This window comes from Daktulosphaira vitifoliae, unplaced genomic scaffold (assembly GCF_025091365.1).
Source record: "Daktulosphaira vitifoliae isolate Bord-2020 unplaced genomic scaffold, ASM2509136v1 Scaffold_1, whole genome shotgun sequence".
Classification (NCBI taxonomy): Eukaryota; Metazoa; Arthropoda; class Insecta; order Hemiptera; family Phylloxeridae; genus Daktulosphaira; species Daktulosphaira vitifoliae.
Genome location: NW_026099572.1, coordinates 5,190,494 through 5,204,258, shown reverse-complemented (window position 1 = coordinate 5,204,258; position 13,765 = coordinate 5,190,494). Strand labels below are relative to the sequence as shown.

At 25.2% G+C, this 13,765-nt stretch overlaps 2 protein-coding genes across 10 annotated transcripts in view; both read right to left on the bottom strand.

The window, feature by feature from the left end:
• Positions 1–316: 316 nt before the first annotated feature.
• LOC126896111 (uncharacterized) overlaps positions 317–13,765 on the bottom strand; it is a 20,964-nt gene continuing 7,515 nt past the window's right edge. For 2 of the 6 annotated variants that reach the window (XM_050668593.1, XM_050668595.1), the window contains 3 exons: positions 2,681–3,000; positions 948–1,142; positions 317–881 (listed from right to left, as the gene is read on the bottom strand). In XM_050668593.1, coding sequence (XP_050524550.1) covers positions 630–881; positions 948–1,142; positions 2,681–3,000 — 767 coding nt within the window. In that variant the 3' untranslated portion in view covers positions 317–629. Of the gene's footprint in view, positions 882–947; positions 1,143–2,680; positions 3,001–3,942; positions 4,009–8,747; positions 9,013–13,765 lie in introns of those variants that run through there. The other 4 variants (XM_050668590.1, XM_050668596.1, XM_050668589.1 and 1 more) reach the window with 3 other exon arrangements.
• LOC126896099 (ATP-binding cassette sub-family D member) overlaps positions 10,901–13,765 on the bottom strand; it is a 41,412-nt gene continuing 38,547 nt past the window's right edge. The window contains exons 10-12 of one of the 4 annotated variants that reach the window (XM_050668565.1): positions 12,239–12,364; positions 11,758–11,827; positions 10,901–11,677 (exon numbers count right to left, since the gene is read on the bottom strand). In XM_050668565.1, the coding sequence (XP_050524522.1) occupies positions 11,615–11,677; positions 11,758–11,827; positions 12,239–12,364 (259 nt within the window). In that variant the 3' untranslated portion in view covers positions 10,901–11,614. The remainder of the gene's footprint in view (positions 11,678–11,757; positions 11,828–12,238; positions 12,365–13,765) is intronic. The other 3 variants (XM_050668566.1, XR_007701771.1, XM_050668567.1) reach the window with 3 other exon arrangements.

The window sequence follows — 13,765 nt, the reverse complement described above, 5'->3', positions numbered from 1 at the left end:
TGAATCAATACAATATCTATTTAAAATATACTTATTATAATACCAAACTACTTTCATTTATTAAGTAATGAATCGTTCAATTTTGTATTTACTACTATTGGATTTTATAAGTAACATATTCAAATAATTAATAATCTTAAATTTCAATGAGTTTCACTCTGAACAAACTTAAATATTATTTTCAAGTTTATTATAACAATTAAGTCAATCAATTTACAAATTATTTAATTTGTGATATTTCAATGTATTAACAAATATATATTATGGCTGTTAGTTTGGTGTTGGACTAAGCAAAATAAAAAATAAATAATTAAAAATTATAAGAATTAAAAAACATTTATTATATATTTAAATATTGTTAGTTATTTTATGAATTTGTATCAAGAATAAAAAATTAATATAAAACAAAAAGTTAAGTATAAAATTGTACTATACACCTAAATATTCAACAGTCTTATTAGATTTTTTTTTAATAATGAATTTTACTTTAAGAGTAACAATTTTATTATTTTTGTCAATATATTTCTGACTTATAATAATTTTAATTTACATTTCAAAAAAATAATAAGTGTTACTCAAGTTATATTTTTGCTCATAAATAAAATAATAACTAAGTATGGTGTTATGAACTAAGTATCGGTCATGCTTGGTGTATCTGTGGAATTATTGTCAGATCCATCAAATTGCATTCTGCCCATTATAGAAGTTTCTGAAACTACTCTAGTTGATGGTCCACCAAAAGCAGTAATAAAAACGTTCAGAGCTGTTATTAAAAATATGCCTACAATAACATAATTGCCATATCTGAATGCCATTTTACGCTGCTCACAATTTGTTACATTATATCTAACACTCAACAAAAGTGCTATACCAACGAGAACCTTAAAAAAAAGAATACATATTTACTGTAATAACCAAATTTGCAATAAGCAGAAAATTGAACTTACTTGAAGAAGAATACTTGCAATGAGAAGTAAAATGCAAATGTAGTTTAATATGTTACCATCAACCTCAATCAAAAATCGTAACTGATTAGCATTGGCTGAAAATAGAGCTATGTCCATCATGCCTTGAGATAAAAGTTTTTTATTTCGGTATAAATTAAATGCTTTTGGTGTATCTTCATCGGTATCTTCAACAAACTAAAAATTACAAAAACCTTTAATAATTTTGTATAAAATTTTAACAGTCTCATAACAATTAAACAAATAAAATTGTTGTTTCTAATAAATATATTTTATATATCATAAATTGATTAGAGATTCTTAGCTAAACATTTTCAACATGAAGACAAGTCCAGAGCTCAAATTTTTTTTAAATTAAAGTATATTATATTGGCTTTCACTTAAGATATATATTTTATATCACTTTTTTATTATAAAAGTGTCAGTATTTCCAGAATAATTTCAAAAATTAAATTGAAAAAGTCCTAGTTCTATACGAATGTTTATAGTTTTGATCCCCCTTTGTATGAAAAAAATGGATCAATTTAAAAAAAAAGTATGTTTTATAAAAGGGGTATATAAAAAGTATTTATAAAAAAATAAAAAAAAACCAGTACACGGGGGTCGAGGCACAGTGGTGACGTGACATGAATAGTTGGATCAAGTATAATGATTTCTGACAGTGATTAAAATCACTATCAAAAAAAAAAAAAACGCTTTGATGAAAATTTTTAGATAGTGTTTAATTTTAAAAAACTGGATTATTCTAAAAGTTACATAATCCGCTAGTTCCTGATTAAGATCCTAATGTAAAGGGTCAGATTTATAAAAAAAAATATACCAAATGATAAGTAAAGACATCAAGCATCTATAAAAAAAAATTAACGATTTTTTAATTTGTAATTTGTTTGGACGTGTCTTCCCATTTACGTGTAACGAGGGAATTTTTTTCAATTTTTGAGGGTAAATTCTTCGACTAGATACAATTTGTGATCTTTTGACGTATCGTTGAAAGAAATCGGTTCGGTGAGAGCTTAGAAATGTGGTAACAGTCACAAAAAAAAAAAAACATCATAGTAAAATTAATACCTTCTCTGCTTCTCATCGAAGCTAAAATCTATTGATCCATACATTTTTCAAAAAATTATAGCAATATAAATTTAAAAATATAAAATCGAGAATGTTAACACATAAATAGCATATTTTTGAATACGATAGCAATTTTCAACATGAAGACAAAATAAAGTTTAATGAGGAAAAGTTTCCATCTTGAAACCCTTCTTGTAGGTAGGTAAAGGGTTAGATTTAAATATATATATATATATATATCAAACGATAGGTAAATTCCTAATATATTTTAAAATAAAAAATTCGTTTTGATCCATAAATTTTTAAAAAAGCTATAGCAGTTTTAAGTAAAAAAAGTTGAAAAAAAGTCAAAAATTACCGATTGAAATTGTAATTTTTTGTGGGATTTCACCCATATACAAGGAACGAGGTAAATTTTTTCAATTTTTGAGGGTAATGTCTTAGATTAGATACGATTTGTGATCTTTTAACATATGTTCACCAATACGGTCTAGTAAGAGCTGATAATAGTTGTAACAAACAAAAAAAAAAACAAATCACAGTAAAAGTTATACCTTCTTAGCTTCGCATTAAATTAAAATTAAAGGGCTTATTTTAAAATTAATTTAAATACTCATGAATTTTACAAAACGACTAAAAAAGTATACCATTTCGTCCATTATGTTTCTGTTTTCTTTTGGAGGTTTAGGTTTGTCTAACAATTGATCTTCAGCAGAAGGTAGTGGAGCAGTTGGCTGATTATTTTGCGGGTTAGAGTTATTGGAATTTGATTCAGAATTTGGTGTAGGATTGTTCCTCATTTCCATATCCTGACTATCATTAGGATTGAGGTCTCTGCGATTACGCACATGCGATATTTGATCTTGTCCAAAAGCTGATCTACTATTATATGGACTGCGACTTGCTGGTATTGGACTGCGACCAGTGTTTTGTGTAGTCGGATAGCCTCCGTAATGTTTTGGTTGTTCTAAGTACATATTATACATTAATTAGTTCATTAGATATCTCTCACTATTTTATAAGTATATTTATAATATTTTTAATCAATTTTTTTTAATAAAGCATGATAATATGTTCAAGGTGATTTTTAATCTTCTTGGTGCCTATACATTAATACGATAGTTTTAACATATTTTTCTTCGTTTCATCCTACACATAATTTTCAAACAATATCCCCACTTTTTGATGACTATAAGAAATCAAATGTGATTAAAATTTGTAAAATTGGGATAAAAATTGCCCTAGATTTTTTTATCAAAATAAGTAGTAAGTATTAATAACTTTCAAGACAACATTTTTTTTAAGTTTCTGTTTTATTACATTCTATTAATTAATGGGATTACTAATCAATAAAATACTATTAAAAATAGTATAAGAATAAACTTCTTTATATAAAGTAGTATAAACATGATTTTATTATGTAATATATTAATTTATATATAAACATTCTGAAGTATTAATGTAAAAACATTATATAAACTTTATCATCTTTATGTCATTACATAATAATTTAAATAAATTAGATAAATTAACATTATAGCATTAATTTATTTAATGAATGTTTAGTATATCATATTATACATATATAATGCTAACCTATACTTAAAATAATGACATAGATTTATGTTCAAAATATGATAACCAATTGAGAGTGTTCGGTAAAAACATCAAGTAGCTTAATGTGTTATTTTCACCCACTAAAAATCCTAACTTAAATACATTTGTTTAACGTTAGATATTATAGCAAAAAAAAACAAAATTCATAATTCAAAATTTTATAATATACATAAATATTTTTCTTTGTAGTATTGCCTTTGAGTAATTAAATCAGCAAAAGCTTTAAAATTTGTAATAGATTTTAGTTGATTAATAACTGATAAAAAAATAACAGAAACACGAAATTACTCACTCAAAGGCAGGACTACAACTTGACGGTAGCAACATGGCGATTGCCAAGGGTGAATTTCGGCTTTGCCTGTGTACAACCAATTAAAATAAATGTCATATTTTATTTACTAATTACTAAATAAAATGCATTATGAAATATAATGATAAGCATTTAGGTTTTTCATTTGCGTTATTTATTATATAAACATAAAACGAATTACTAAAACTCATAATGCATTTACTAATAAATATAAGTACGTACATGACGGTTTTAGTCCTTATCGCCTCTTTACAAGAATTATTATGGTGCCCCATAAAAAATTATAAATTGCTACTTTTTTTTTTTATTTAGCGTTCAAAAATAACGTTTTTAAGTCATAAAAATATCATTTTGTGACGAATTGCATTTTCTTTGCAAACATCGATCACAATTAATGCCAACACCGTCTAAGAAAACACTTAATATTTTCTTGTTATCCATTGCATAGATGAAAGTTTTTAAGAAATGACGTTAAACCTAAATATTACAAAGTATAGTTAAAATTTACATCTTGAATTTTGGTTTATTTTACTACATAAAAAGAAATTATTGATACTAATTAAAAAAACCCAGCGCAGTGGGGTGGCGGCACAGTGAGGTCGTGGCAGTTAGGTCCAGTATAGATGATATCTGACAGTGATTAAAATCACTATCATAAAAAACGCTTCGATGCAAATCTGTAGATAGTGTTTAATTAAAAAAAAAAAAAATTTGTTAAAATAGCGTATTTTTGAATATGGTAGCCATTTGCGCATAGAAGATAGGTCGTCGGGACAAATTTTTTTGTTTTATTTTATAGTACATAAAATAAGCTTTAATTTGATATATGTTTAAAGGACGCAGTATTTCCGGAACATTTTCAAAAATTCAGTTGAAAAAGTTATTTTTTGTAAAAAAGTTACTATTTTAAATCCCCCCAGTGAGCAGAATAAGTGTTAGATTTTCAAAAAAAATTATATCAAATAAAAGGGAAATATCTTAGGTATCAATATAAAAAAATATTATTTTTATTTGTTCATTTTTGAAAAAGTATTGGCAGTTTTAAGCACAAAAAACATCCCGATAAAAGGTAATTTTTATCGCAAACATTACATTTTTTTTTAATTTTCGACAGCCATTTGCACATAGAAGATAAGATGTCAGGACAAATTTTTTTTTTCATTTGATAGTATATAACATAACCTTTAATTTGATATATGTTTAAAGGACGCAGTATTTTCGGAACATTTTTAAAAGTTCAGTTGAAAAAGATCTATGTTTTTTACTTATTTTAAGTTTTTAACGCCCCCGATATCAGGGGGAAATTGTCCAATTTTAATAAAAAGTATGTCAAATGAAAGATATACTTATAATGTATTTAGAAAAAAAAATTTATGCTGATATATACATTTTTCAAAAATTTATAGCATTTTTAAGTTGAAAATTTAAAATCGAAAATCGAAAATTTTAACACAAAAATAGCATTTTTTGAACTACGGCAGCCGTTTAAATGTAGAAGAAAAAGTATAGGGATAAATTTTTTTTTTTCATTTGATAGTATATAACATAACCTTTAATTTGATATATGTTTGAAGGACGCAGTATTTCCGAAACATTTTCAAAAATTAAGTTGAAAAAGTTAATTTTTGTAAAAAAGTTGCTATTTTAAATCTCCCCTAATGAGCAGGTTAAGTGATAGATTTTCAAAATGATATCAAATAAAAGGTAAATATCTAAGGTTTTAGTAGAAAAAAAAATTATGTTAATTTGTTGATTTTTCAAAAAGTTATGGAAGTTTTAAGAAAAAAAGTGAAAAAATTTCGAAAATTAGCGATTTTTAAATTTGGTAATTTTTTTGGATATTTCCCCCATTTGCGGGGAACGAGGGAATTTTTTTCAATTTTTAAGGGTAATGTCTTCAACTAGATACGATTTGTGATCTTTTGACGTATTTTTGAAAGAAATCGGTCCAGTGAGAGCNCAATGTCTTCAACTAGATACGATTTTGATCTTTTAACGTATTTTTGAAAGAGTGAGAGCTGAGAAAAAGTGACAACAGACATAAAAAAATAAAAATAAAAAAACACATCATAGTAAAATTAATATCTTCTCCGCTTCGCATCGAAGCTAAAAAATAATTTATTTTTACTTTTTAGAGGTAATAAATACTGGTTTGCCAACAATTTTACTAATTGCAGTTAAAAAAACCCAGCACAGGGGGGTCACGGTACAGTGGGGACGTGGCTTAGTTGATATAATAATATCTGACAGTGATTAAAATCACTATCAAAAAAAACGCTTCGATAGTGCTTAATTTTAAAAAAATTGGTGTTTTATTCCAAAAGCTACTTGATCTGCTGGTTCCTTATTAATATCTCGATTAAGATAAAGTATGTCGAATGAAAAAGGGTTTATTAAAAAATATTATTTCTCATAAAAAAATTGTGTGGATCCATACACTTTTCAATAAGTTATAGCATTATAAAGTTAAANAAATATTATTTCTCATAAAAAAATGATGTTGAACCATACACTTTTCAATAAGTTATATCATTATAAAGTTAAAAATGTAAAAAATAAAATCGAGAATTTTCACACAATAATAGCATTCGGTGGCCATTTTCAACATGAAGACAAGTCGAGAGGTCAAATTTTTTTTTTCAAATTAAAGTACATTACATTAGCTTTAATTTAAGATATATATAAAAGTGTCAGTATTTCCGGAACATTTTCAAAAGTTAAGTTGAAAAAGTTGTCATTTTGAATCCTCCCCTATATGCAAGGATTAAATTTACAAAAAAAATATACCAAATGTTAGATAAAGACATCAAGCATCTATAAAAAAAAAAACTATATGTATATGTTCATTTTTGAAAAAGTTACGGCAATTTTTAAGGGTAATGTCTTTGACTAGATACGATTTGTGATCTTTTGACGTATCGTTGAAAGAAATCGGTTCGGCGAGAGCTGAGAAAAAGTGGTAACAGACACAAAAAAAATTTAAAAAAAAAACCCATTATAGTAAAAATAATACCTTCTCAGCTTCACATAGAAGCTAAAAACAAAGAAAATTAAATGTCGGTGCATTTTGTTTTTGTTCTTAACTATCGTGAAGCGGTATTTATAGATCATGTTATTATTTTTTACACTAAAAATATAATAACAGTACTGACATATATTTCATTACGTTAAAATATCTTAATTTATTCAAAAAAATCCGAATAAAAATAATAATAATATTGGAAATTAGGTTATTATTACATAATATAATATTTATTGTCTTAAATGTAAAAAGTTAAAACTTATTTTAGTTGCATAAAAGCAACATTTTTGGAAACGTATGCGCGTTGTAAAACGTATAATAAATAAGTATAATATATTCTTTATGTTAGTATAATAGTTTTATAATAGTTTAGAGATTTGGTAACAATATTATTGTAAAATGTTGAAAATTTTCCTTTTAAAGAATTGTTCCTAATAAATATTCGGCTCAGGTTTTTTATTCAGGAATAGTATGTTAAGAATTAATGTAATGCTACGATTTACTATAGCAAAAAAACATCACTTTCATATTATTGAAGTTATGCCAAGTTCTTGTTTAAAATTAAGTTATACGTAACACTATTAAATGTGTTTAAAAGAAATTAAATGAATCATACTTTTGGCTTTTCAAAAACATTTTTAATGTTAAATTTTTTATTTTTAAATAAAACAATTAAAACTTAAATAAATAAAGATGAAATTTGTAATTCGTCATGGAAGGATAATTATTTTATGTGGGTGGGAATTATCTCTCCATAATTACACCAGTGAAAATTTTCCTCAACTAGTAAATTAGCTCAGCGATATAATCAACAATTAGCATTAATAAACTATAAAGATCACGAAATAATTTTTAGGTCAGCCGGTTTGATTTATTCTATTTCAAAAATATATGCCCTTGGGATTGTACACCCTTATTTAAAAAACCAGGTGAACGTTTTGTGTTGAGGACTAGCATTCATTGTAGTAGAATTCGAACATTAGGCGCCACTAAAAAACACGTTGAGGTTACCCGGAGCTCATAAATACTGTCATGGCAAGCAGCTGACGCATTAACCATTTGGTCATAGTTCAAATAACGTGTAAATAGTAGCCATTTTATGAAAATAAACAACAGACTAGATAACAATATAATTGGAGCTTTATATTGTGTTTATTAATAATTTATTTATAAACATAATTGATAAATAAATTCTAATATATTATATTGGAAAATATCTTAATTAAGAACTTTTATTTATGAGATGAATAATTTTATTTTATTTCTATAGACCCGAGCAACTTTAAGTATAATATAGTTTTAAATATTTTATGTTTCTCTCAGATAACATTATGTTATGGACTTTACACAGAAATGTATAGGATCTGAATATAAGCGTACAGTTGACCATTTGTAAGGTATATTTCTACGGCGTTTAGGATTTTGAGATCTAAATTCTTACTGTGCCTTTATTTATTACATGAGTTCGGTTATACTTTTGATGACCGGTCGTGTCAATTTAAATACTTTACCATGGGAAAACGACTTCATATTAAAAAATTACACTCCAAATAGTAACATAATATTAATATAAATAAGACTTGACAGATAGTCATTTCAAATTAAATATTATTTATAAATTATAAAAATTTCGTACAACTGAGATGACTAATAAAAGAAATTACGAAAATCTATTACAAAATCTTTTACTATTTGGTTCGTTTTTAGTTATTTTGTAATTTAAATTATAAGAATAAAATATTTTATACAAATAATTGATTCCTACCTGTGGTAAGACGATTTCCTTGTGCATTGTAACTCATTATCGTTTATTATTTAAAAATTTATAATTGTGTTTGTATTAATAACTTAAATATATTTTTTATTTTAAATGTTTAGATTTTGTCAACATAAAGCAACGTAGAACTAACAACTTAGTGTTAGATGACCAGCAATGGACTGATCGTCCTTACTTAGTCATTACATTACACTCAGTATGGAATTACCGTGTTCAACAACCGACATATTCAGCAGTAGTTGGTTTCGCATGTCTGGCGCTTAGCTATGAGCACAGCTATATATTTTAAAGAGAGGGGAGCAGTATAAAAGATCAGATCTGATGAAGGGCATGTGGTTCTCAATATGAATAAACAAATACAGTGTGGGCAATGAACGAGTTATTTTGTTTCTACACAAGAATACATGTTACTGATATATACAACCAGTAGCGTGTTCAAAAGTTTTTAAATAGGGAGGGGGATATTATCAAAATATGCTATATCCATGAACACCTTTTTTTAAGTTATTACATTTTTTTCTCGTGCTTACGTAGTAATTATTTTGGTTTCTTGCCTTAGTAAACACTACCCTAGATATATTTAAAAGAATGCTAAAACCATATAAATGTAAATTTACAAATATCAATTCTTTGTCAAAACAATGCATTTTAAATGCAAATCAATAAAAAAAAATTAATGGAAAATTTATCAAGCCTATAAATGTAGTTTATTTATCAAATTATCAATTATTTGTTTCATATCGGAAGTAAACCACTTAGGAAAATATTTAAAAATATCAACTTCATTATGAGAATTTATTTTATTTCATTTTTTTAAAATTGTTATTATCATTATTATTTGGAAGTTAATTTAGTACAGTTCATTTAAATGACATAGTATTTTAGCTTTGATGTGAAATTGACAAGGTATTGAGTTTACTATAATATGTTTTTTTTATGTCTGTCGCCACTTTTTCTCAGCTCTCACCAGACAGATTTCTTTCACTCATACGTCAATAGATCACAAATCGTATTTAGTTAAAGAAATTGCTCTTAAAAATTGAAAAAAAAATTGCTCGTTCACTGTAAATGAAGGGAATCTCCAAAAAAATAACAATTTTTTAAATCGGTAAATTTTTACATTTTTTTTTCTTTAAAACTGCCTTTAAATGTTTTCACACTAAATATGACATGGGTAAGAATTTTTCCATGAAAATTATTAACATTCCTATGACCGGCTTTAATTCAAATAATAACACGAACAATACCTATTATTTAATAAGTAGTTTTATCTCTTTAGAGATAAAATTACTTATTCTAACTAAATTATAATATATTTATTACGAGTCAAGATTGATATTATACTAAGTATAAGATCCTTTAAATTTATAAACTTGGTATTAATACGATGATAAGAAATTTGATAAAGCAATAATCAAATAATTTGTGAAATAGTACACTGAATTGACTAACTTAAAATATTTTCTTATTCTCATACTTAATAGAATTAAAACTTATAACCTAAATCTAAATCTGTACACCAATCAAATACTTTCTTTTGTATTTAAATAGAATTTCATTACTGCAGATGCTTTTGGACTAATTTATTTATTCTGTGGTAGTAATTGTATTATTATTTAATTTAAAATTAAAAAATAATTAATATTTTTAATAAAATATAAAAGTATAAATTATTCAGATATAATATAGATCTAAAGCATAACTGTTATTAAAAAAATATATATATATTAACTAGATCATAAATTATTTAAGTTGTCAGTGAATGCTGGGCTACTCTGCATACTTAAAAAAATTTCAAGTTAAAATTTATACAGTCAATTCATCAGCATTCAATTATTCAACAAATTATGAATAAAATAATAAGAACAATATTGAACGAATTTGTATGATTCGTATGAAAAAAACTAATAAGTATATTTAAACGAATAAATAAAGCGAATGGACGAATTTATAATTATTTTAGTTGTTTACAATGTATTTCATCTGAAATATAACATTGATTCTAAATCTAATAGACTATAAACTTAAGCCTTCTGTAACAAAATAACAATAATAAATGGAAATTAACAAGTATGAAATAATTTTTTCAGAGGAAAACAATTTTGAATGATTATTGTCAAAATGTCATACATTGAATATAGTACAAAAAAATATTTTTTATTGTTAATCAGAGCTAAAATTAGGTATATAAAATAATGATAAATAGAGTGTTCAGTAAGTAAGGAATCAGGTCAGTTGTTACAAATAATAAGAACAATAAAAATCTGTTTCCTTACTTACTGAACACGCTCTATATTTTTACAATGAATTTACGCCGAGAAAATGTTGATAAAGAGAAAAACATCTACTTGATAAGTAACATTAACTCTTTTAAATAAAATTCACTATATTCAACAGTTTGCATTTTAAAATTTGATCACAACTAAGCGAGGTTATTTTGATAAAATTAAATTATTCAAATTTATTTTTAATTTTGTGGAGAAATTTAATCTGTTTAAGTAAAATGTCATAAGCTTTTATTCATTTTTTTCTTTAAAAATATATTAACAAGGTGTTGTGAAGTTTTTTTTTTATAATACATATACCACAATATATTTATAAATACATAAGAATCAATAATTCAATAAAAAGAATATTGAATGTAAAATAAAAACATTATATCTATCTATACAATTTTTAAAACTAATTATTTCATATCTTCACTCTAAACATAAAAATGGAAGACATGAAATATTCACATATATCACTTTATAGCCTTTTTTTTTAGCCTATAATAACATATAATTTTAAATAAATAATCACATTTTTATAAATAATTAATTTAAGATAGGCAAGATATGTTTTTGATTTTCCCATTAAACACCATTCACCATTTTATCATTTTTTGGTTCAATTGAGAGTACTCCAGTATTTTTTTCCTAAAAATGAATAATTATTATTAACTAATTGTAAGTTTTCAATACAATTACTCAAATATCATAAAAATAAAAATTTCTACCATATCACCAAGGCACGTCAATTTCCATCCACCTTCGCCGTCAAAGTGTAATATATGAGAGTGGAATTTCCTAGAAATATCACAATATTAAATTAAAATACCACATTATTTTTCAACATTTTTTTTTGATATATGAGGAAATCATTTTTAGATCAAAGCTGATTTATTAAAAAATGTTTTTCATTATTATTCCAAAAATTATGTAGCTTATTATAAATCACATATTTAAATAATAACTTATCATTTGAAATTCATAAAATTTATCTAAAAAAAATTTAAATAATATAAATGAAAAATGTGATTTTAAAATCAGTCAATGTTAAAAAAAAATATTCATATTTTTCTTTTGATGATTTTTATACAATATTTATTTCATCGAATTTGCTATCAGCAATTACATCAATAAATATCGGTAAACTTTGAAATAGATATTTGTTAAAAATACAAAGATAATTTTTAGAAATATGCCTTTTTTATTTACCATAATGAAGGTCTATGTGTAATAGTAAGTAAAGTGATTCCAGAATCCTTAGCTGATTGGTACATGTCACTTTCAACATCTATACTGACAGCACTAGTACATTCATCTAGTAAGGCGAAAGAAGGTCTAAAAATAGAATGACACAATAAGTATGGAGGATATCTAAAATTTTAAGTAATTCAATAATTATTACTTATGATAAAATATTCTAGCAAACGCCATTCTTTGTTTTTCTCCTCCTGATAAAACGTCCTTCCAATCAGCCATTGCATCCCAACCGCCTTCTCTTTGGATTAAATGGTAAAGATGTACTCGAGTTAAACAAGCTTCTAAGTCTTGTTCAGTGATCCCTTTCGCTAGCATATCTTGTAGTGTGTCTGGATAAATCACTTGTTCTTTTAATGTACCCATTGTCATGTAAGGTCTAAAATATAATTAAATATTAAATATTAAAATATATTATCGATAACATTTTTTATACCTTTGTGGAATATAGAACATGCATAAGTTTGGAGGCCTAATAAGTGTGCCAGCATATACAGGCCACAGACCACTCAGTACCCTAAATAACGATGATTTCCCACATCCATTAGGTCCAGTAATTAAAAGATGTTCACCAGGTTTTACAGTAAGTGTTAAACTAGGAACAACTACGTCACCATTTGGAGTTACTATTGGTACATCATACAATGATATACTTCCATCGGGACTATTTTTTATTACACCTAATAAACAAATTTAAGAATAATTTATCATTTTTTTCTACATTTTTATTTAAAATGTTAGATATACACTATTCAAACGATATGTATTTTTAATTAAAAAGTTTTATTTTGATTAGTTACCACTTATAACAATTTGTCCATCTTTGTTGTAATGTAATTTTGATAACATTTTCGGAACTTTGGAGTTAGAAAGACCATTTTTGCGATATTTACACTTGCTCATATCACTAAATACATCCAACATAGCTCCTACCCTGTATGTATATCCAGCTAATTCAACAACTTCCTATAATATAAAATTACATGAGTGTTTATTATTTATGCCAATCAGTNATTCAACAACTTCCTATAATATAAAATTACATGAGTGTTTATTATTTATGCCAATCAGTACACTGTCAGAAATGATCCAAAAATCATACGTCAGTATGGTATTTTTAATACACATAAGTAGTATAATTTGAACATATGGTATAGAAAATTCGGACACGAATATAAAAATTTTTTAAAACCATATATCCAAATTTCTCCTTGCATTGTATGCATTAATAACTTCCCACACACGTATGTGAATATTTTGACATTTTTTCAAAAGTTTAAATATAATCAATACAATTACTTTATATGAAGTCATTAATCTCTCAATAGCATCCGCTCCTGAAGCTAATAAATTTCTAGACGTAGTGAGGTACTGAGTCCTCTCACTCACTCCACCATCCAAAGAATTATTGAGTTCTAAAAATATTATAACGTTTATTTTTAAGTAAAATGATAATTTTGCAATGTGTTGAATAACAATAAT